Source organism: Procambarus clarkii, chromosome 68 (genome assembly GCF_040958095.1).
Source record: "Procambarus clarkii isolate CNS0578487 chromosome 68, FALCON_Pclarkii_2.0, whole genome shotgun sequence".
Taxonomy (NCBI): Eukaryota; Metazoa; Arthropoda; class Malacostraca; order Decapoda; family Cambaridae; genus Procambarus; species Procambarus clarkii.
Window position 1 is genome coordinate 9,789,095 of NC_091217.1, and position 23,457 is coordinate 9,812,551.

Sequence of the window (23,457 nt, forward strand, 5' to 3'; positions counted from 1 at the left end):
CCTCATCATTACTATAAGTACAGTACTACCAAAACAAGAGGATGGGCTGTCATATTATATACAAACTCAGTTTATCTGCAGGATGTTTACAAATAAAATATTTGTACTGTCCCACTGTGATTGTCTCCATATGAACCCTCCCTTAGTCCCACTCTCCCAGGAGGAAGAGTAAGGTGTTGAAGCCATAGAGGCACAGTAGATAGGTGTACTTATTAGATTACATAAATTAAAGAACTATAAACTTAAAAATATGATAAATTTTACCTTCAATAAAGCTTAAATTAGTATTCAAACTGACATAGTGAAAATCAACTAGATATGTGTCTCAGGTTCTACTTTTGGTTTAGAGTCCTGTAAGCACATTATGTGTCATATATATTGAACTTTATGTAAAAAATCAACAACTTGGGTGCTAAATTTTCATCACTACCATCAGCATGGGAGATATTTTGTGCTGGTTTGGCTCCGTGAAGGCCCATACGGAACAGAATGGATGGATGGTCAGGTTACTGTTGGCTCAGATGAAATATTCAACATCCTTGTGGAAGGAATAAGAGCAGACACCCCAGATGGTTGTATTGCCATAGACAGTATTACCTTGACTCCTGGCCCTTGCATAATATCAGGTAAATACTGTAACTTAATACTGCTGCATTCTGCATTATAAATACTGTATATATACATCATCCATATGTATATAAATATATACAGTACTGTATATATACTGTATATACATATGTAAGATTTTTATATTTGTTCTCTAATAACCAGTTTTATAAGTAGTGTAACTACTTAAGTTGTATACTTATTCTAACTGAACCTTAACAGAGGAGTCTTGTGATTTTGAGGATGCTCACATGTGTGGATGGCAGCTTCTTGGAAGCCCAGGCCCCAGTGATCCCACGTGGGTATGGACTAATGGTCAAGATATCTTCGAAGTCGATCACACTACAGGAACTATTTATGGTCATGACCTGAGAGCCAAGAACAACTTGAATAGCAGTGCACTGAACACAGCCAGAATCTCCTCAAAGCTCTATAATTCACAAGGTGTTTCATGTGTGAGGTGAGATATAACATTGTATTTTATTTATTATATGTTATGTGTATTCTTCTTCTTATTCACATTTAGTAAAAAACATATTAATAGATACAGATGAAGATGAATGCATATTTTGTTTCAAATTAGTTGTAATAAAAATAATTCCATCATAGATATGATAGCTCAGTGATCTTAATACCAAGGTAAAAATCTAACAGTTTCAGGATCAAATCTAGACTGTTTGAGCACTGGTTTGACCATGTTCTGATTGACTCTAGTAAAAATTTAGCTTGTCTACAAATCTTTTGATAAAAGAAGGGCAGTTTAATGTGGATAATGCTTGGGTTAACTTGTAAATATGCTCAGTAATCCAAGCTTTCTGGCTGCCTAGTCATCCATATTTCAAAGATATGAGAAAAAATTGCTGTAGTTAGGCCTAGTCTGTATTGATAGGGTACATGATACAAGTCTAAGAAATTAAATAGGCAAGAAGCTCTAAACTATAAGCCAAAACTTCTGATAAATATTAAAAAAATCATTGGATTAAAGACAGAAAATCTTGCCTCATTAACCACTGCGCTGCATTATTTATTTATTTATTTATTTATTTATGCATATACAAGAATGTACATAAGGAATGTGAGGATACAATTATGGTAATTACAGTCTTGTAAAGCCACTAGCACGCGCAGCGTTTCGGGCAGGTCCTTAATCTAAGAAAATTTTAAGGAGGTAAATACTTGCAAAATTTATAGACAAAAAAATGATAACAGATTACATGGAATGAAAAAAAAAAAAAAAGATGAGAGAAAATTATAGGTACAGTATATTAAAGCACATAGGTAGCTATGATTGATTGCAATGACAGCTTAAAATGGTAGTTGACAAAAATTGGTAGTCACAATACAGCATATGGCTAGCACATAAAAGAAGACAGCAATGAACACAATGATAAGGTTGTTTGATATTACATAAAAATTAGGAGATTGGGTACCACTAGGTACAGAGCAAATATGACACTATTTGTCATATTTGTCATATAAATTAAAATATGACACCCCCTTGGTTCGCCAAAAATAAATTCTTTCCCAAAAATTATTTTTCTCTTCTTACATTATTAAAATGCAGTCTCTGATTATGGGGAAACTAAAAAAAAAAAATTGTATGTGACATACTTTAGCTGTGATGGAGCTGGGAAATCGAGCAAATAATGGGTGCTGAGCGATGGAGCGTTCGGGATTACTCTGTCCACCCCATGGGGTGGCAGTTGTCACGAATATAATGTTTCACAACTATTTTGATGTTTCTCATTCGTTTCCTCTCTGCATTTTTTATTATTCAAAAGTGTGTAAATTGTGGAATTTATATAGTTCAATGTGTGGAACATCTATATACTCAAAATTATGGGGCTCATATATGTGACACATATATTCTACAATCAATCTAATGGTGTTTTTGCTGTTATGACACTATATACACACATTGTATATACCTATCTACATATGTGTTCACCATAACGAACCACTAAGTTGGTATGGTGAGCCCAAAAAAACAAAGAGTGGGCTGCCACGCCAGGCCAGCCCTCCCTCACTCCTTCAACACCTAACTCGCCAACATTACTCCTCCCACAATACTGAACTAAGCTGTTATGGTGTTCAAACAACATAGTGGCAACAAAAAACTGCATGACAAGTACAGCAGCCAGCAGACTACGCTAGGAGATAATGCCAACTCTCCCTCCCTCCCTCCTCACCAAGATTACTCCTCCAACCATACTGTGCACATCGCTAATTCTCACCACAATCCTGCTATTATCAGAATCCTGGTCATTAAATCCGGTAAATGAATAATTTTCCACAAGTTTATTTTGTAAAGGAACATGAGAAGTCATTTGAAGATTCTTTGATGGATGAAATAATGGCAGTGTGCTGTGGCTAGTGCTGTGAACATCTTGATCAGCATTGATTCACTGATATCTGAACATTGTATACAGTCTTTATCACAGTCAGGTTCTTCTGTAATACTATCATGGCTAAATAATACCAGTTACATATATATTTATACTTTTTAGGCGATTCTGTGGTCACAAACAGAACAGCAGTGCTGTTAGCTCATGCTGCGTGTGCCAGCCTTGGTTGCTCACTCAGTACTGACGTTCTCACACCCAGGAATGTTGCCTATGATTTAAAAAAAAAATGCCGTCTGTTTACGAGAGCCCTGAGGAAGCTGACAAATAATAAACAATGAATTCCTGAATAAATATAATGGGTATAGGTACAATATATCCTAAAGATAGGCATCCCATGGCTTGCTGAAGTCACTTAAACCAAAGGTAGTGTTGTTTTAATATGATTACCAATCCAGTTACTGGCATTAACCTAACTTGACTGAGTGATGTCACATTATTATGCCATTTAGTTTGCAATAATTATTATTTATTATAAAATTAAGACATCCCAAAATTTTGATTAAAATTATTTTTTCTTTCACCAACAGATTCTTTTACTTTGCACTGCAAGGAACTGCTGCATCACTCAGGGTCTTCTATGTTGAAGATGCCAGTGTTACACCTGAGGAGCTTGTGAGTAGCAACAATGTAGTAGTTGTATAATATATTCTTTCTATATCTTGATTTCAACAGAATAATTGCTGAAGAAAACAGTTTTACTTGTGAAAATATTTGAAAACTTTATTCGTAAATTTATTTGTAAAACATAAATTACTGTATAAGAATGATAATCAGTGTGTTGTAGACACTCATTTCTCTTAATTTCAGACTTGCTTCTTTATATGAGAGTGTATCTGATTCTGAGATGGCCAAACTACTAATATTCTTTACTAATACTCTATATATTTGTCTTTAATAGTACAATAAGTTTTAGCTGTAATACAATAAGTTTTTATTAAATTAGTAAAATTGTTTTCATGAAGTTCATATTATATTAGGCAAGTCTGAAGTTAATGAATATAAAAAGTAGAAGTTATATTATTGAGATGATAGTATAACTAAAGTACGTATATTGTATATTGACTATATGCAAGTACAGTAATATGTAATGTTTTATAAAGGAAATCATAACTTATTTTATGATTTCAGCTAAATAATAATACATTTATGAATGAGAATACTGTATATAAGTACTGTATAGTATATTTTATGCATGTCATATGACAGAGTACTGGGAAGATGGGACACTATGAGCATACATCTCATCTAGTGTAGAAATTAGTAGAAAGAAGCTCACAAGTGTGTGCTTGTTTCTACTCATATAAGAGTACGATTATTGACACTCGTCCTTACTAAATAGTGTTTAGTAAGTAAATAGTAAATACGATCTTCATAAAAAATAGCAAGTCCTCCTTGGAGGTACTGTGATACACACCAATCGTACACCAGGTCACAAATGTCTACCATACAAGGAACTCGTCCTTTTCACTGTAAGTAAAATTTAGTTATACAGAGAAAATGGTATTTTAAATAATAGATTGTAAAATTACAATTGTTTATATGTGCAGAGGTGGCTGCTGAACTGGAGGGAGTTTTAAAAATGTATTTACAAACTCATTACAAAGGTCCCTTTCATACACCAGTAAATGCACTTAGTTAATTAATTACCTGTTACTTTTATAAGATTTTCCTATACTGTATTGGGCTAATAAATAAGCTATGAAACTTGTCCAAAGATAGCACACATATTTTGATTTTGTAAAAAGTCTCTTTCGAAGCTTCAGCATTCTGCTGCTCCTATAAGCATAATGATCCACAGCACCTTAATGGGATCATAGCACAGTCTAGCAGGAAAACATACAACTTAGATGTTACCAGGACTGCAACACCCTTAATTCATAATAATAATTCCTTTTGTCAGAGATAGATAGCTTGTGTATATTGATAAGTTAGGCTGATATTGAGGTTGCCTCAAGGTGAAACTACTGACCTGCACCTGGATGTAACCTCACAGCAGTTGATTAACTCCCAGGTACGTACTTACTGCTAGGTAAACAGAGACATTAGATGAAAAGAAATGTGTCCAGCCATTTCTGTCCTGCCCAGGATTCAACCCTGAATTCTCAATTGTGAGAATGAAACGAACTGTACTACCGAGTCCATTTAAAAGTACTTGGCAGCCACCAGAGCTAAGTATTCATCTGACCAGTGTATCCGGGTCTCTTATTCCCCCTTTTTCTGCCTTATTCCCATCTTTGCCCCATCTCCTCCTCTGCACTCATTTCCTCATTGGCCCTCCACATCATCCCTCACTTTATCCTCCTCCTCTACCCTCTCATCCTTCTTTCAATAAGGATATTATTAAGAAGCATTGGAACAACTCTTATGGGTCTCAGAAAATGTATTATGTATTACAAAGCACTGAAAAACTCTATGGGAAACACCAAATAATTCACACTTGACTATGAAAATCACATGGAGGTCTCTGTAAAGGCTAATATTTTGTAAAGTATTTAACTCAGGATGACCCTGTCCAGCCTATGTCCATCTCATACCACAAACTATCTCTCCTGTAAAGCTGGGTGTCTGGCCCCAAGCATTTGGCCTCCACCCTTGGACAGACAGACTAGCAGACATTCTCTCCTATAGATAGAGATAGTTTTAATTATTTGGCAAAAGACATATTGGGAATTTATTTATTACTTTATACAGTAACAGTGACATAAATGCTGTCACAGTTATAATCAAGAAATGGCTTGATTATCATATTTTATTTGAGTTACATAATTTGACCCTTAAGTTTTGTTTACAGGCTCCAGTAATAGTATGGGAAACATCTGTGGGTAAAGTCTCAGAGTGGATGGAAGGCCGAGTGGACATTACCGTGAGCTTCTTCAAAATACAAGTACAAGCTGTTTTTGAAACTCCAGACAACAGCACTTATTCGTTTGTGGCCTTTGATGATTTTAGTATCCATTATGGCACTTGTGGTAATGCAGGTTTGTTCAATATTAAATCATGTTATTCTTTTATATTTTAATGAAGTTTATATTCTTATGTACAAGTGTTTATTTTTAATTTACAGAATAATTAGTGTCCAAAAGTATAATATTTTGTAGAAAACAATTTTTGTATGCATATGATCAAATAAAATTAACTTCTCTTCAGCTGAGTGCAATTTTGATGGCAAGCATCTTTGTGGATGGACTCATTCGCTAGATGAAAAGGCTTTCTGGGATATCACCATAGGCGAAGACCACACAAATGGCGAACTTGGTAAGCTTTAGTTTTATTTGAAGCAATAAAAGTGATTCATAAAGAATTAGAGCCTGGACTCATGGCATTTTGTCTCGATTTATTTTCTCACCTTTGCTCTAATTGTTTTTTTTAAATTATTACAACCATCAATAAAAATGTTCCTGTAATCTCAATAATTGTTACACAAATTATAGTAAAGCATGAAAATAGTCTAAAATATCATTATATGTAGAAATATTGTGTTTAAAAGTGTATCTTTAAATAATGCAGGTGGTGGAATGCTAGTATTAGAGCCCACAAGATATGAGCTGGGAGATGCTGCAGTACTCAGGAGCCCAATCATGGATCCTGCTGCAGCTATATCTGCTTGTCTTCAGTTCTGGTTCCACATGAATGACACTGCAGAAGGCACAGTTAATTTTTATATTGAGGTATAGTAATACCTTTCTAAATTCATCAGAATTACAAAGGCCACTGTAACAAGGCAATGATAATGACAGTGACAGAGATAATGACATTGAGATAGATTGGAACACTGAGAGTGATGGAGCCAAACAGTGATACAGTATGTATAAAATGTATTTTTAAGTTAATATTTTTGGGGTGTGGAACACATTAATTAAATTTGCATTACAGTATTTCTTATGGGAAAATTCGTTTCGGTTTTCGAATTTTAAGTTTTTGAACCGTATCTGGGAACAGATTATATTTGGAAATGAAGGTACCACTGTATATATATGTGCGTATGTATGTGTGTTATAATATGTATGCTAGGCTTATATCAAGGTCGTCCCAAGGTAGATCTTCCACAGGATGCATCCCCACAACAGTTCTTAACTCCCGAGTACCAATTTACTGCTAGGTGAAAGGTAACGTGCCCGACCATTAATGTTCCATCGCCTAATGTTAAATTCAAGAGTTGCAACAACATTACATACACTTCAATAATGGTTAGTGTAATGGCTTGATGAAATTTGGGATCAGATGATGCATTAATTGATAATGTATTAACATATAAATAATGATGCATTAATATGACATTACAATAATTTAGTGTCTTTTTCTTCAATTTAAGTATAGTCATTTAGTATACTGTATAGTCATTTAGTTGCATTCTTCTTGTCATTGAAAAACTAACAATTTTAGTGAGATTTAGTGAAATAATGTAGAAGGATCCCTCATGCTTCCAAAATAAATTAAATTATTTTACAGATTAGTGCTAAAGTGCACACTGATTTTGTCATCAATAGCTTAAAGTATCATAGCTTTAATTGTCTTGAAGCTTAGCAATATATTTTCCTGTCATCTCTAACTTTGCGACACCAATTCAGATTTCTTTGTTGAGTTAGCTTATGTTTTCTTACATTTTATACATTTAATATGCAATTGTGTAAATTTGCACAGAATAAGGTGAATACTTAACATATATTGCATTATTCCATGCAGCCCGTGGGACAGCAACGCATACTGGTGTGGAGTATGAGCGGCACTCAACCAAGTCCCTGGAATGTGGGCCGTGTTCCACTATATGGAGTAACAGATGGCCATTTCTTTATTAATATGGAAGGCGTTGTGGGAGCTAATCAACTGGAGAAGATATGTCAGTATTGAATGTTTCTTCTTTATATTCACATTATAATTATACTATATAAGAATACAGTAGTGCTCTGGTATGATAATTATTTGGTTATATGGGGAAAGCTCAACCAGGCATCCTGGTTGATGTCCTCATCATACAAACTGTTGGTGTTTGCAGTTTACAGTCTACTTGATCAGGTATACTTGTTAGTTGTTTAGTGAGTTTTCTTTTGTAAAACAAATAAGGGATGCACTGTTAATTTTCCTTATACTTAGAGGAAAGGTATTTAAACTTCTCAGGCCTTTATATTACAGTATAAAGAAAGCATTTAATTTTTTCATATGTCAAATATTAGAGTCAGCTTGCTTATTTAGCACCAGGTTTACAAGAACATGGTCTATCAATTGTTTTATATCCAGGTCCCTAATTATTGCAGGGGGGTACACAGGAGCAAATACTCAAGGAATTGCCTTACTCATGCTCAGGATTTGAATCTGAGTTGTTCCTCACTTGGATGTCAAGAAAGTGAGCATGATAGGCTATACACCAGTACAGAGATGCAGAACTAGAAAGCAAAATTGGTTTAACATAAATTGCAAGAGAGCCAGAGAAAAAAGACAAAAAAATGGAATCAATACAGGAAGAAACCAACCAAACCCTCCAACATACCAGCAATACAGAGAAGGAAGAAACAACTATGCGGCAGTGAGAAGAGAGGCAGAAAGAAATTTTGAGGGATGATATAGAGGACAAATGTAAAATAAAATTAGGCTTATTCTGTAAATTCATTAAATGTAAACTGCAAGTAAAGAATAAATTCAGAGGTTGAAAATGGAGAACAGATTCACGGAGAATGAAAAGAAAATGTGTGAAACACTAAATGAACAGTTCTAATGCGTTTATGCAAAATTAAGTCTTCAGAGAGCCACACACAGTACGAATTTTAGAGAATAAAAGAATACATAAAGGTGTCTTAAGACGAAGTGGAAAAATATGCTCAAGGTACTAAGTAAGAACAGAACAGAACAGTTGGCTCAGATGGAGTTTCATCTTGGGTTCTTAGAGAATGCACATCTAACCTTAGCATTCCACTTCAATTTATTTTTCAGGAGTCTTGGCAGATATATGGAGTAAGGCAATCATAGTTCAAATCTACAAAAATGGGAATAGGGAAGACCCTCCTAATTATAGACCTATGTCATTAACAAGTGTTGTAGTCAAAACATTAATAAAATAATTAAAATAAAATAGGCAGAACACTATGGAGAGAAATAAAATTATAACAGACAGTATGGCTTTTGAACAGGAAGGTCCTGTGTAACAAATCTACGTAGATTCTGTGGTGGAGACAGAGATTGTACAGGAAAGAGGTGGTGGTTGAGTTGAATATATTTATCTAGACCATAAAATGGCTTTTGGCAGAGACCCACATAAAATGATATTCTGGAAATGAGAACATATTGGAGGAGTGAAAGGGAGATGTCTGATATGGGTGAAAAATATTCTGACAGAAAAATGAGTGCAGTAATCAAAGGCAATGTATCAGACTGGAGAAATGTTACTAGTGGAGAACCACAGGATTCAGTTCTAGCACCAGTAATGTTCATTGTCTATATGAACAATCTACAAGAAGAAATACTGAATTATATAAGCTTGTTTGCTGATGATGCCAAGCTACTAGGAAAGATAAGAAACTTGGTCAATTGTCATGTCCTTTAAGAAGATCTGGACAAAATAAGTGTATGGAGTAACACTTGGCAAATGGAATTTAATGTAAATAAATGCCACATTATGAACTGTGGAATAGGAGAAAATAAGCTACACACAACCTACAAATTATGCAAAAAAGCTTTAAAGAATTGTGATACAGAAAGAGAACTAGGGGTTGTTCTAGATAGAAAACTGTCACCTGAAAATCACACAAAGAACATTGTATGAGGAGTCTATGCTACTCTTTCCAACTTCAAAATTACTTTTAAATATGTGGATGGCAAACTATTAAAGAAATTGTTCACAATATTTGTGTGACCAAAATTGGAATATGCAGTGGGTGTATGGTGCCCATATCTCAAGAAGCACATCATTAAACTGGAAAAGGTGCAAAGGCATGTAGCTAAATGGCTTCTGGAACTGAAAAAACAAGAGCTACATGGAGAGGTTATAGGGTTTTAATTATGCCAAAGTTAGAAGATAGAATGAAAAAAGAGGTGGTATGATCACTACATACAAAATAGTTACAGGAATGAACAAAATTGACAAGGAAGAATTCTTCAAACCTGAAACTTCAAAAACAAGGGAACATAGATTCAAACTAAGGAAAAAAAATGCCCCCCCCCCCAAAAAAAAAAAAAAATAGAAAGTTCACTTTTGCAAACAAAGTGATAGACAGTTGGATCAAGTTAAGTAAGAAGTTGGTGGAGGCCTAAACCGTCAGTAGTTTTAAAGTGTCAAATGACGATGAGTACTGGGCAGACAGGACACCACAAGCAGCTCTTATCTTGTAACTACACCTAGGCAATTATTACGATATGCTTTTCTTTGCATACTTATTGCATCTATACTTTTCAGTTGGGCTATTTTTTAATTTTTAAACTTTTTCTTGGTTTCATAAAGGAACCATTTGGTTCCTTAGGAGACTTGGTCTCATATTGAACCACTGCCTCTTAATGGTTTCTAGATGTAGATTATTATGTATAGGACTGCATCTCTCTTACTTGTATTTCTGGGAATTATGGACGCAACACATAAATTTTTTGTATCATCCATAAAGGATGATATCGATATTCCTTGATTTAATTTATCTGAGGGCCACCATATCTAGTTTATTTAACAATACTGGAGTAGATTACAGTTTGGATAAGGAACTTTATTATTATTTTATTCTATGACAGGCTACTTTTTATGCAGATATTGATGACTTGCTGACATTCACTGGTCATTGTAACATCTGGCCTGAAGATGCTCAACCAATTAATAACACGGACTTTACATCCACTACCATTCAGGGAGGATCAACTACTACACCAGGTAAGTCAAAGTTTCTGAAATGCATTTGTTAGAAAGGCCCAGCTGTATTGGGGAAGTTTATAAAAGTTAATAACAGAACAAAGGAACAAACCAAAAATAGTAGGACACCGGAAATGAATGGAGGAAGCATGTGTATAAAGTGAATAGAAGAGAGTTGTTGAGCATATAAGGAATTGGCAGATTGATATTAAATGAGGCAAAGACTTTTACTCAGGAAGAAAACCATGTGTGAGAGTTAATGGTGTAATATATGTAAATTGTTTGATAATTTTGTTGAAGTTTGTCAAGGATATGTAATATCCTCATAGTTGTTCATTGTGTGTATATATGTGATTATGTGTATGTATGTATGTATGTACTGTACATATGTATGTATGTACTGTACATATGTATGTATGTATGTACTGTACATATGTATTATCTCCGAGACGTAATGTATCATCTTAAAGCAAAGCTGTACTAATGCTTAGCTTTTTAGAGCTACTAAAGGCCCATAAAAATGAGCATTTCATTATATTCAATGCGTGATTATTTATCATTAACTTCTGGCTCTGTGGAATGAACTTATCTATGATATTTGTTTCTTATGGGAAAATAGGTTTTGTTATAGCATTGACCTTATAGAATATATCATGCACTAAAGCATTTATTTTTAATTAAAATACTATTTAGCTTCTAATGTCATCACATTAAAATGATCTATGTTAGATTTAAATTTAAACTGCATTTCAAACATTTATTTGCTTTCTTGTAATTACCCAAGTGTAGTTACAGGATGAGAGCTATGCTTGTCGTCCTGTTTTCTCAGTACTCTGTCATATGACGCTTTGAAACTACTGATGGTTTTGGCCTCCAGTCACCCCACTTAACTTGTTCCAACCTTCTACCACTCTGTTTACGAAGGAGAACTTTCTGATATTTTTTTGGCACCTATGTTTCCTTAGCTTGAATCTATGACTTCTTGTTCTTGAAGCTAAAGGTTTCATGAATTCCTCTTAGTCAATTATTTCGATTCATGTTTTTGTTTTGTACATAATGATCATATCACCTCTTTTTCTTCTATATTTTTGCTTTGGCATATTTAACACGGTTAATATTAGCCTATCCTCATAGCTCTCATTTTTTGGTTCCGGTAGTCATTTTGTAACATGTCTTTACAACTTTTCCAGTTTTTTTATGTTCTTTTTGAGATGTGGGCACCAAACAACTGCTGCATATTAAAATTATTTTGATCTCACAAAAGTTATGACCAGTTTCTTTAATATCTCTCCATCCATGTATTTAAAGGCAATTCTGAGGTTGGAATGTGTAGCATATGCTCCTCACAAAATGTCCTTTATGTGTTCCTCTGGTGACAGTCTTCTATCCAGAACCATCTCTAAATCATTCTTTGTTATAGTTCTCTAATGCCTTTCACCTACGTTGTATGTTGTGTATGGCCTATTTTACCTCCATATTTCCTAATGTGGCATTCATTCATATTGAATTCCATTGACAAGTGTTACTCCCTATACTTGTGTAGTTAGTGCCATAAAAATGAGCATATCAGTTGGCTTTATTCAATATTAATTTTCTGTACATTCTAATTAACCACAGGATCATGCTCTTATGTATATTTTTAAATAAAATTATTATTATTAATTGCATTGCCCTATACTTTCAGAACCACTTGGAGAAAACGATTGCGACTTTGAAAACCTGATGATGCCAACATGCATGTGGGAGGTTTCGTCAGCCAATGACACAGTGTCGTGGATTTATTGGCAAGGTCCTCCAGATACTGTGTCTCCTGGCCCTTCCAAAGATCATACTTATGGCACAGGTATGTTTTATGAATATTTGGTTGTTCAGCATAATGTTTGCAGAACAAAAATATTAGCTAATTACTTTGTGAATTTAATATTCATAAAATAATTTTTGAAACCTGGTTGACAACTTGAAAATAGTGAATTTTTTGTGATTCTTAATAAAGGTGACATAAGATCCATTAACTACAGACTAGTATCATTAACCAGTGTAACAGTCAAATCATTAGAAACTGTAGTTAAAATTTAATCATTGGAATATCTTGAATTATATTTTTTATAAAAATCAGTCTTTCGTTTTAAGACTGGACAACCTTGTGCATAAAATTTGCATAGCTTTTATGACATAGCGGCATAAGAAATTGTTTTGGAAATGTGATCATATTGTAGGAGGAAAAAGGAACACTAATAGTGTAGATTAAAAAGTCCTAACAGGTAGAAAGATGAGATCTAATTGGAAGTCATAAATTAGTTTGGAGTGATGTCACTAGTGAAGTAACTCAGTTCGGCTCTAACACCCATAATACTCAATGTACACATCGGTGGTTAACCTACAGGAATACAGAGTAATATTAACAAGCTATGATCTTGGGAGGCATGAATACCCAAAGGATTGCCTCCCTCCAAAATTCTATAAATAAAAGAAGTTAATGGAGTAATACGCGGTTGATTTCATTTAATGTGGATAAATGCTGTTTAATGGGGTTCGTAATAAGTGAGGCAAGGCCACATTCTGTGTAAACTTTATGAAAATCTATTAAAATTATACATACAAGGACAATGGGAGAGGGAACATGTCCCTGAAAATTGTATATACTAACATAGATGGAGTGAGATAAAAAATACTGGAGCTAAACAATGTAATATAGCTTAAGTTGCCAGATATTGTTGAACTAACAGAGACGAAACTTAAAGATCATATTTTACATGAGGTTGTGTTCTCAAGAAGCTACTCAATTTGGAGATGTGACAGAGAAATTAGGAAAGGCGAAGGTGTTGCCATGCTGATAAAAGAAAACCTGAAGCCGACATAATAGCACTGGAGATCTGTAATTAGGATAATAAACTAATACTCATAATGCCTACAGTCCATCAGCAAGCAACACATGGACAAAGGAGCAGCTGGATGACAAACAAGAGTCTCATAAAAACCATGAGAGAGATATAGAAACAGCAGATAAAAATAAATCACAATTGTTAGTACTTGGCGACTTCAACTTGAAATCAATAGACTGGGAGGTCTATAAAGCAGGCCTACGACTAAAAAATCTTAGACAATTATCATGACCTTCAAGAAGATCAGGACAAAATAATTGTATGGAGTAACACTTGGCAAATGGAATTTAATGTAAATAAATGTCATATTATGGAATGTGGAATAGAAGAAAATAGGCCGTGCACAATCTATAAATTATGTGAAAAAGCTTTAAAGAATTCTGATAAAGAAAGAGATCTAGGGATGATTCTGGTTAGAAAATTGTCCCTAGAAGACCACATAAAGAACATTGTGCGAGGAGCATATGCAACGCTTCCCAACTTTAGAAGGTTTGTGACAAAATGAGTGCAGAAATTGTTTTATTTGGCCGCCTAATTTAATGGGATATCCTCTTGCTCACACTAATCAAGATGAAGTAAGTTACACTGTAAATAATTTTTTTTTTTATTTATAACAAATTATTAGATACTGCGTACTAGTACAGTGGAACCTCGGTTGACGACCGTCCCTCTTTACGAATTTTTCGGGTTACGATCTCATTTTCTTTGTAAAATTTGACTCGGTTGATGACCTTTACCTCACTTGGTGACGAGTTTGTTGATACACGTATTGGTCGACTGAACACGTGATTCCTGGTGGCACAGGCAAGGTGTGCTTCAGTTTACCAATGCCTTCCGCCTAGTGACGATCGAACTTGAATTCTTTGTGAAGAATTTCATTGCTTCTGTGCTTTTATGGTTTCTGAACATAAAAGTTCTTATTATATATCATGCCATGGATTCCAAAAAAGTCAGTGGTAAAGCTCAACCTAAGAAAGAAGTTGTGAGGATGAAGATAGAGGAAAAACAAGAGATGTACGTGGTGTCTCACTACAGACAAGTGTTAAAAGCGAAGGGAAAAACAAATGTCTGTAGACAGAGTCTTAGTAAGACAAGCAAGCAGTGAGCCACAACCAGGTCCCAGAGGTATGCCTATGCCTGCAAAATGTAGGAGAGAGAGAGTAGCCTAGAGAAGTCATCACTGTCTGATATTATAATGTAATCCCCTTCCAAACACTAACACATCTTCTCCTCCTCCCCCCCCCCCAACTTCTCACTGTCTTCCATACGCCAACAAGAATCATCAATAAAAGTATAAAAGTAAGATATAACTTGTACATACTGTAGTACAAAATTTTTGTAGTATTATGCATGAAATGTATTTTGAAGTTAATATTTTTGGGAGTATGGAACGGATTAATTCAATTTACATTATTTCTTATGGGAAAATTTGTTTCGGTTTGTAAATTTTGGTTAGCAAATTTCGGTTTACGATGCGTCTCTGGGAATGGATTACATTTGAAAATAAGAGGGGCCACTGTACTGTATCATCCTGATTTGTTGTTGATTTCTATAACATTAACTGTCAATCTGTACCGTATTGGGAATTTTATGTTTTATTATATGCTGTATACCTCAATTATTTCATTTTCTTTTTACTACCTTTTGTATTAGATACTGGTCACTATATGTATGTGGAAGCTCAATGGTCATACCCGCCATCATCTGCACTCATGTACCGAGGACCAATAGAGGATGTTCAGTGTTTCCATTTCTGGTATTACATGTTTGGAGAGAAAACTCCAGACCTCATTGCCTCTACTGAAGAAAATGGTATTTTGAATCATCCAATGTTCTTTAAGACTGGTTCACAAGGAGACTTCTGGCACCTAGCCTCTATGGATGTGCAGATCAGTTCAGCAACATATAATGTATGTACCTAAATGATGCTGATATTGAATTTTGTTGATATATCTGGAGAATATAAAGGCAAATAAATAGTTAGGAATATTAATTAATTTATTCTTATTTCAGGTTGTTATCAGTGCAGTGTGGAATGAGTCTAGTCAGGGTATTATAGCAGTGGATGATCTTCAGCTTCATACAGGTCTTTGTATTCACAGTCCAAATGATCCACATGCTCTCCATGACTTTGAGGAGAATGGTTCTATGTTTGACATAGTTGATGGTGGTCAAGTTGATTGGAGCACCATGAGTACTGGTGAGCAGCCAGACCACACACTTGGCACTCTGCAAGGTGAGGTTTTATATGTTTTAATATAAAGGAAGGTACAGTGGGTTATGTTAATACATGTTTGGGTGTGCCATTTATGCATTCTCACAGCCACTAGGATGTGTTACTTTACTAAAATGGATACAAAATATTATTAAAATCATACAGAATTTTCGTGGAGAGCCCCTTCGGCTTCCCAGAGCTATACTGGGTTGATGTGTATGTTGGTAGGTGTTATAATATATGGTGGGCTTGCTATGGGGAAACTAGTGCTATTCAGGGGTAAGGTCAGTCAGAATAAAGATGTATCTATTTGGGGAGATCAGTAAGGCCCGGCCCCCATGGAAACTAGAAGTAGTGCTGACTACTTGGCTACACAACAAGGTCAGTCTAGGGAATGATCAAGATCTCCTACACAGGAAGAACGATACTCTTATAATTCATGTACTTATTTATTAACCCCCTTAACAGCCCCCCATATACATTCACACCAATAACAATAATAATAATAACTTTACCACACTACCTTACGTTAAAAGCCGTGGTCCACATAAGCAGGATACAAGGTTTTACACTGAACACAAGCTAGGGTAAAGCTCTACTATTGAATTACTTGAAGTTAGAGTCAGCTTAGGGTAGGGGGACCACGTGATTCCAACGGAACCCCCTTTAGAATAACTAGTAATATAACCTCTAAAAACACCTACTACACACAAAGTATACTACTCTACACATAGAACATGAGTATGCCAGAGATTGAATAATGTACTCAGTATACTTATCTTAAACAAGACACAGAAATAAGGAAATGAAGAGGAAAGAGGAGGTAGTTCCTTTCACCACAGCCAGCAACTAGAGAAGACCGCTTCAGCCCAGATCAGCCTCCCACATCGTGTGGTGCCGGGAAGAGCCTAATTGATCGTGCAGCTAAGCACATTAAAAATCTTCCCCTATGCAACATATCGTTACTTTACAAATGATTAAAGTATTAGTAAACATAGTTGGTGCCTATGTTATTATTTAATAATCAACCCCCAGCTCAGTCTTTAAATGCTCTTTGAGAAACAAGAATAGTCTTACGTCTGGCAGGGAAGATACAAACAATATCACATCGAGTTGCGTTTTGCTACTCTAACGTAGCTTATTTAGTTCAATTATGACCTCTGGTTTCCACTGAAGAACCCAGGGTCGTAACAGTAGGCTAGGCTAGAACTTCATCGATTGACTGTTGCCACGGTCTAATATGTACACATCAGCCCGATATAGCCCCGGGAAGCCAGAGGGGCTCTTAACATAAAGTTTAAAGTACTGTACACAAAGTAGAAAGAAAACAACAGATATAAATTAGAAAAGATTAGATTCAGAGGTGACCTTGATAAATATGGGTTTGGCAGTAGGGTTGTAGATTTATAAAACAAATAATCAGGTAAGATAAGACTTGGGATTGCAAGATTGTTTCAAGTTTAGGTTAGACATATATAAATGAGTGTGGTAGATATAAATAGGAGCTTCCTCACATGGCCCAATAGACCTTCTGCAATTTCTTCTATTTTAATGTTCTCATGAATGAAATAGATAATAGAAAGAAATACAGTTATAACCTGTCATGTTTCAGAAGTAATTTTAACCGATTTGTCAGCTTTATAAAAGAGTGAAGACTTATTTATATAAGGGATACAGGGGTGTTAGTGGCTTTGCATGAATGTAAAAATACCAATCTTATGTAATCACACCAACCCATTGTACCTTCTTCCAAATAAATTATTATTATTATTATTATTATTATTATTATTATTATTATTATTATTATTATTATTATTATTATTATTATTATTATTATAGAAGGAATAGTTCAGAACATTGATAGTAAAAATCTAAATTCCTTTTCAAAGGAAACTTTGAAAGGTATACAATAAATGTTTAATTAAAGATGAAATCTGATGTATTATCATGCTCTGTTTGACAGGCCATTTTGCTAGAGCTGATTTATCACAACATAGTGCTGGAGATTGGGGGGAAATTATCTCTCCCATTTACAAGACTGAGGAGCATTTATATAGGTAAGATAAAGAATTTATGTTGCATAATATGTTCTTGTTTTTCTTTATTGAATAGTATTAAATAATATAAATTTGTTTAATTGATGCTGTATATATTTTAATATACAATATGACCTATTACTAAAAAATCTGCATTCTGTGAAGGGATTCATAAGTCTGGTGTTCATAATTCTGAAGCTGAATTTTCCCAGATGCAATGATACAAATGGGGATAAGTTCCCTAACTACCAAAAATGAACATATGAAACCCAAATTTCTGGTACTACTAGTATAAAAAACACTGATTATAATATACTTTGAATGATGGATGTATTCTGCTTGTTTGATTATTATTACATTATTATACATTATTATTATTATTATTATTATTATTATTATTATTATTATTATTATTATTATTATTATTATTATTATTATTATTAAATTATTACACAGAGAAATTATAGTAACGTGATGTATCAATGAGAAAATCCATAGGAGCCATGGTGAAGATTCGAACCTATGCTCTAGGTGTTCCCAAGCACATGCCTTAGACAACTAGGTCACGGCATTGTAAAAGGAAGGCAACCTGGGATTCTACTGAATCCACGGGGATTCATGAGGCTTCCACTGAAGCCAAACCAGGGTTTAACACAATCCCCCTTGCACTTTGGCTCATTGATACAGTACATCACGTTAGTGTGATTTCTCTATGTATTGAAAGATGAAGCATCAGAGACAGAATTTCTGGATGACAGAGTCCAGGAATTCCAAAGAAAAAACCAAGCATGGACTAGTAGTGCAGTTCTACTCTGTCCAACGATCAGGAAAGGGGAAGGGGAACAGCCTTACTCCTATGCCAGGTAAGTCCACTACGGATTCACCATAGCCCATGCTACTGGGAACAGTAATATATATATATATATATATATATATATATATATATATATATATATATATATATATATATATAATATTATATAATCTTAATTTATTTTGTCAGGCACTGGCAGAGTGTGTATGTAGTTATATGTTAGCCTTGTATTGAGGTCCCCTCAAGGTCAAACTACTGACCCCCCTCTAGGATGAACTCCACAACAGTTTACTAACGCCAGGGGTACCCATTTACTACTAGGTGAACAGAGGCATTAGCTGAAAAGAAATGTGCCCAATCATTTTCATCCTTCCTGGGGTTCGAACCTGGGATTCCCAATTGTGAGTCGAGATTGAATCCAACTGTACTACTGAGACCCTACTTGTGTAAAGGAGGAAATGTATATGTTTATCTCTCAGAATGTTCGGTAATATGTTTATTGTTTGTGATGTGTGTATATGTGATGTACTGAACGGGGTGAGAAGAGCTTGAGCTACCTCATCCCTTTGTGTATTTTACCTCAATAAACTTATTTCAATTTAAATTTAAATTTCAAACTGAGACCCTAATAACATACAGTATATATATAATAATAATTTATAATAATAATGTGATATATACTGTTAAAATATATAAACATGAAATGTGTGTGGTCCTCATGGACTGATCAGGGTGGCTAGTCCATGCACTTGGCCCAATAGTTATAGAAAAAGGCACAATGTACCAAACAAACAAACATGTATTTACACACAAGCTGTCTGTCCCTGACAAAATGAATGAATTAATAAAGGAATATATTTTGCACCAAAGTGTTGCCACAATTTTTTGCTAGTTTTAGATGTATTTTACTGTATCTTGAGTTTATTTTTTGTATTATTTTTCACTGATATCAGTGATTCAGGCCCCTTGGGATCATTTTTTTTTAGTTCTGTTGGGGATCAAGGCACATTAAAACTATTTTATTTGAAGTTACAACTTGTTTTCCAGGTGTATCAACTTCTACTATTACCTGTCAGGCTTGTCATGCACAGCCAAACTATCAGCATATATTCAGAGTACTGATGGTGCATTGGATACCTCAAGAGACAAGCCTAGAGAACTTATCTTTGAGCAGTGCGAGAGTCAAGGGAATCGTTGGGTAAAAGCTCAGAGATACATCAATGTGAAAACAAACTTTCAGGTAAGGTGAAAAAATGAAGGACATTGTTAACAGAGAAATACTTTAAGAACATGCTCATTTTGTAGGATTAGCAAAGTTGTTCATTTAAGATTAGTATTATAAATCTATATATTTTTTATGTAAACAAATTTGGTTTGTTTGCACTGTAAATGACAACTCACATTGAGACTCTGTAGATGATATAGTGAATGGACACGTCCTTCATGTATAATATTTATAATCTTCTTGCTCTATATTTTCTCTTTTGTCTCTCTGGGCTGATGCCTCCATACCCCATGCAAGTGAGAAATGAAGTAATGGTGATAATGATGTTGATATTACTTTTGAGTCGTTGATTTAAGCTGAGACACACAAAAAACATTACATATGTGAGATAAACTGGTTTTGATTGGTCAAAAACAAACGTTTGAGTTTACAACAGGTTGTGTATAGTCAATATAGTTATCTATGTTGTTTAGACAACAAAAGATCTGCATATCATAAGTAAATTTGGTTCAATATTCAAGAAAAAATTAATGGGGGAATTTTTAATTTGGAATGCTAAGGAGTGAAGGCATGAAAATATGTAAGCTGAAATAAACTGAGTGATAAAATGTGTAAGTCTTGGTTGCCAAGAGTGAGGCTGTTCATGTGCTCATCCATCCAGTGGCTATCTAAACCTAACTAATTAATAAGTGCATCATCAAATGCCTTGTCAGTGGCATTGAAATGTGAATAAAAGAATAGTGGTTGATTGGTGAGGCAAGTGTAGAGCAATGGTCCCGGGTTCGATTCCCGGATTGATGCATTGATTTGCATCATTTGCAGGCATCTGAGAGCTCAAAAAGGTTAACACAACAGCCTGCTACAGCTTGATTTGGGTGACACTTTCCAGCAGGACTTTGCAATTCTTCCCATACTGCACACATTTTCTTAATAAATGAGGAAGGGACATTCTCTACTCTACGTCAACAACCCTCATACCATTTTCATGTTTACGAATGATCTCTTGTTTTTCCTCTGTGGTCATCCTCACATGTGTTTTCTTAGATTGAACCTTATTACTGACTTTCTTGGGACCCATGGCATGATATATAATAGTTAGTTTTATGTTCAAAAAACAAAAAAGCACCAAAATAATGGAATTCCCTACAAGCGTGATCGTCACTAAGTGGACAGTTCTGGTAAACTGAGGCAGGTTGGCCTGTGCCACCAGGAACCATGCGCTCGGTCGACCCAAATGCGTATCAACGAAGGTCGTTAGTCTAGGGCACGGTCGTAAGTCAAGGCTTATTTTCCGATGAAATTTAAGTTGTAACTCGAAAAATTCATAAGTAGGGGCAGTCGTAAGTTGAGGTGTCACTGTACTATATTAGGCCTAAGATTGCATATGTGTGGCTTGAGGAATGCTGAAATTAGTTCAAGCAGAGGTTAAGTTAGGTTGCTGTATTTTTCATGCCCTTTAAAGTGCCAATAGCACAACATATGACAAATATTATAGTATACTGTTAAATTGTTATCAAATTTCTGCAGTGCATTCCACTCCATTGATAGCAAACCCATGTAAATAAAAATCTTTAATTGTTTTCTATTGCATATGATGTTGCTTGTACAGCTGTAACATAATCCTTCTATTATATCTGGATTTCCACTGGATAGAGTTCTGTCCAAGTAGGACTCCAATGTACTGTATTTTATTTTATCCTGAAATTTAGTAAACTAATTCATTGGAGTTGGAATTATTATGGATAATGTATACAAATATTTAACATCTTTTGTATTTCTCCACCAGCTGATCTTTAAAGCACAAGTTTTGAAGAATAACACAGAGGCTATCATAGGAATAGATGATATATACTCTAACATGGAATTATGTGAGGAAGATTTGTGTAACTTTGAGCATGACCTTTGCTCATGGACAAATTCAATTGACGATTCTGCTGACTGGCTGCTGCAAAGCCCAGAAGATGCTCTGCCAGGACCACCCACTGATCATTCTTCTAACACCATAAGTGGTCAGTTAATCAATGCTACAAATAACACTTGAAAAAATTATTTGATTTGTATTACCTCATGAAGTTATTTTGACTACACTGAAGAGGTGTATCTTCTAATTAAATACAGTATTACATATTTCAGAGGTAATACAGTATTAAAATATAAAATTAACAATTTGTGGTACTGTATTTGTTTTAGTGTCATTGTATTATAAATTAATTTGTTTTATGTTACAGGTCACTACCTAATTGTATCTGGGTACTTGATGCCAAGCCAAGGAGGATATGCTAACCTGGTTTCCCAGCATTATCCTGACACTCACCTTCACGGAGCATGCATGAGCTTCTGGTACAATGCTGCTTTTGCAAGTGGTTCGCTCATGGTAAGTATCACCTTCATTTTAATGGTTGTTGATAATTAATTATATTACAGTATTATGTTTTGCAGCTCTGCACATTTTAAATGATGCTTATTTAACAATTCCATGACATAATATTTAAAAGAGATGCTTTAAGTTTATGGTATTGTTGTTTATATTGACAGTATCAAACAAGAAATCTTTCCCATTGCAGATTTCAGCAGAACGAGGGAACAGCTGGCAAACATTGTGGAGTCTTCTTCATGGCACTGACCCTCACTGGCATTATGCAAAAGTTACTGTTAATCAAAGTGAGCCATTCAGGGTAAGTTTTTGACTAAATAAATATAAAGCATAATATAGCTCTTAAAACATTTTCTTGTATATTCTGAGTGATTTTTGTCACATTCTCTATGGTGTATTTGGTCTTCTAAGGTGTTTAGTGTTTTGGGATGTAAAAAGTTATGTTTATACTGCTTGGCGTTTGACTTTATGCAGCATTGTGTTGCCATGCACCTCATATTTAAGAGATCCACACATATTATTTTGCTAAGGTTCTTATGTGAAGAACTGGATGCATCTCAGAACCAAGAATTTCATTATGAAAATAAGTTTATACTGTACCATAAAATGCAAAGTTTTATTGACACAGTTTAGTACAGTATTTAAGGTGACATGTCCAGATCAACTGAATGATACTTGATATTCTTAAAATTTAAATCAGCCATACAACATTTCTTTCAACATTTTCACAAAACATACAAAAACCAACAACAGGTTTCCGAAGGAGACTGCATGTATTGACCATGCCCAAAACCAAAAATTTTGGTTAATAATTTCTCTGAATTTTTTTTTACTTAAATCAATAGTTGACCACTTGAAATTGGGAACCTGTATATAAAATGATTGGTAGTTCACATTCTAAGAAATAGTGCAGAATGAGCTAGTCTTTTCCAGTGTCAGGCCTAAGGCCTAAGTCCCAACATTTTTTTTTTTACATGTAGCTATACAGCATATCCATTATCAGAATAATATTTCTAGAACATTCAATGAGCAAAACTCTTCAATCTCAAAAATGAAAACCAGCCATATAATATTTTTC

The 23,457-nt window shown here is 34.6% G+C and overlaps 1 protein-coding gene across 1 annotated transcript in view; it reads left to right on the top strand.

The window, feature by feature from the left end:
- LOC123774758 (MAM and LDL-receptor class A domain-containing protein 1) overlaps nt 1-23,457 on the top strand; it is a 152,699-nt gene that overhangs the window by 27,177 nt on the left and 102,065 nt on the right. Inside the window, 16 exon segments of the mRNA XM_069310826.1 lie at nt 437-626; nt 829-1,066; nt 3,539-3,623; nt 5,803-5,989; nt 6,159-6,266; nt 6,519-6,679; nt 7,695-7,848; nt 10,735-10,854; nt 12,518-12,676; nt 15,369-15,625; nt 15,729-15,951; nt 17,894-17,987; nt 19,828-20,020; nt 21,792-22,014; nt 22,234-22,379; nt 22,570-22,680. Coding sequence (XP_069166927.1) covers nt 437-626; nt 829-1,066; nt 3,539-3,623; nt 5,803-5,989; nt 6,159-6,266; nt 6,519-6,679; nt 7,695-7,848; nt 10,735-10,854; nt 12,518-12,676; nt 15,369-15,625; nt 15,729-15,951; nt 17,894-17,987; nt 19,828-20,020; nt 21,792-22,014; nt 22,234-22,379; nt 22,570-22,680 — 2,649 coding nt within the window.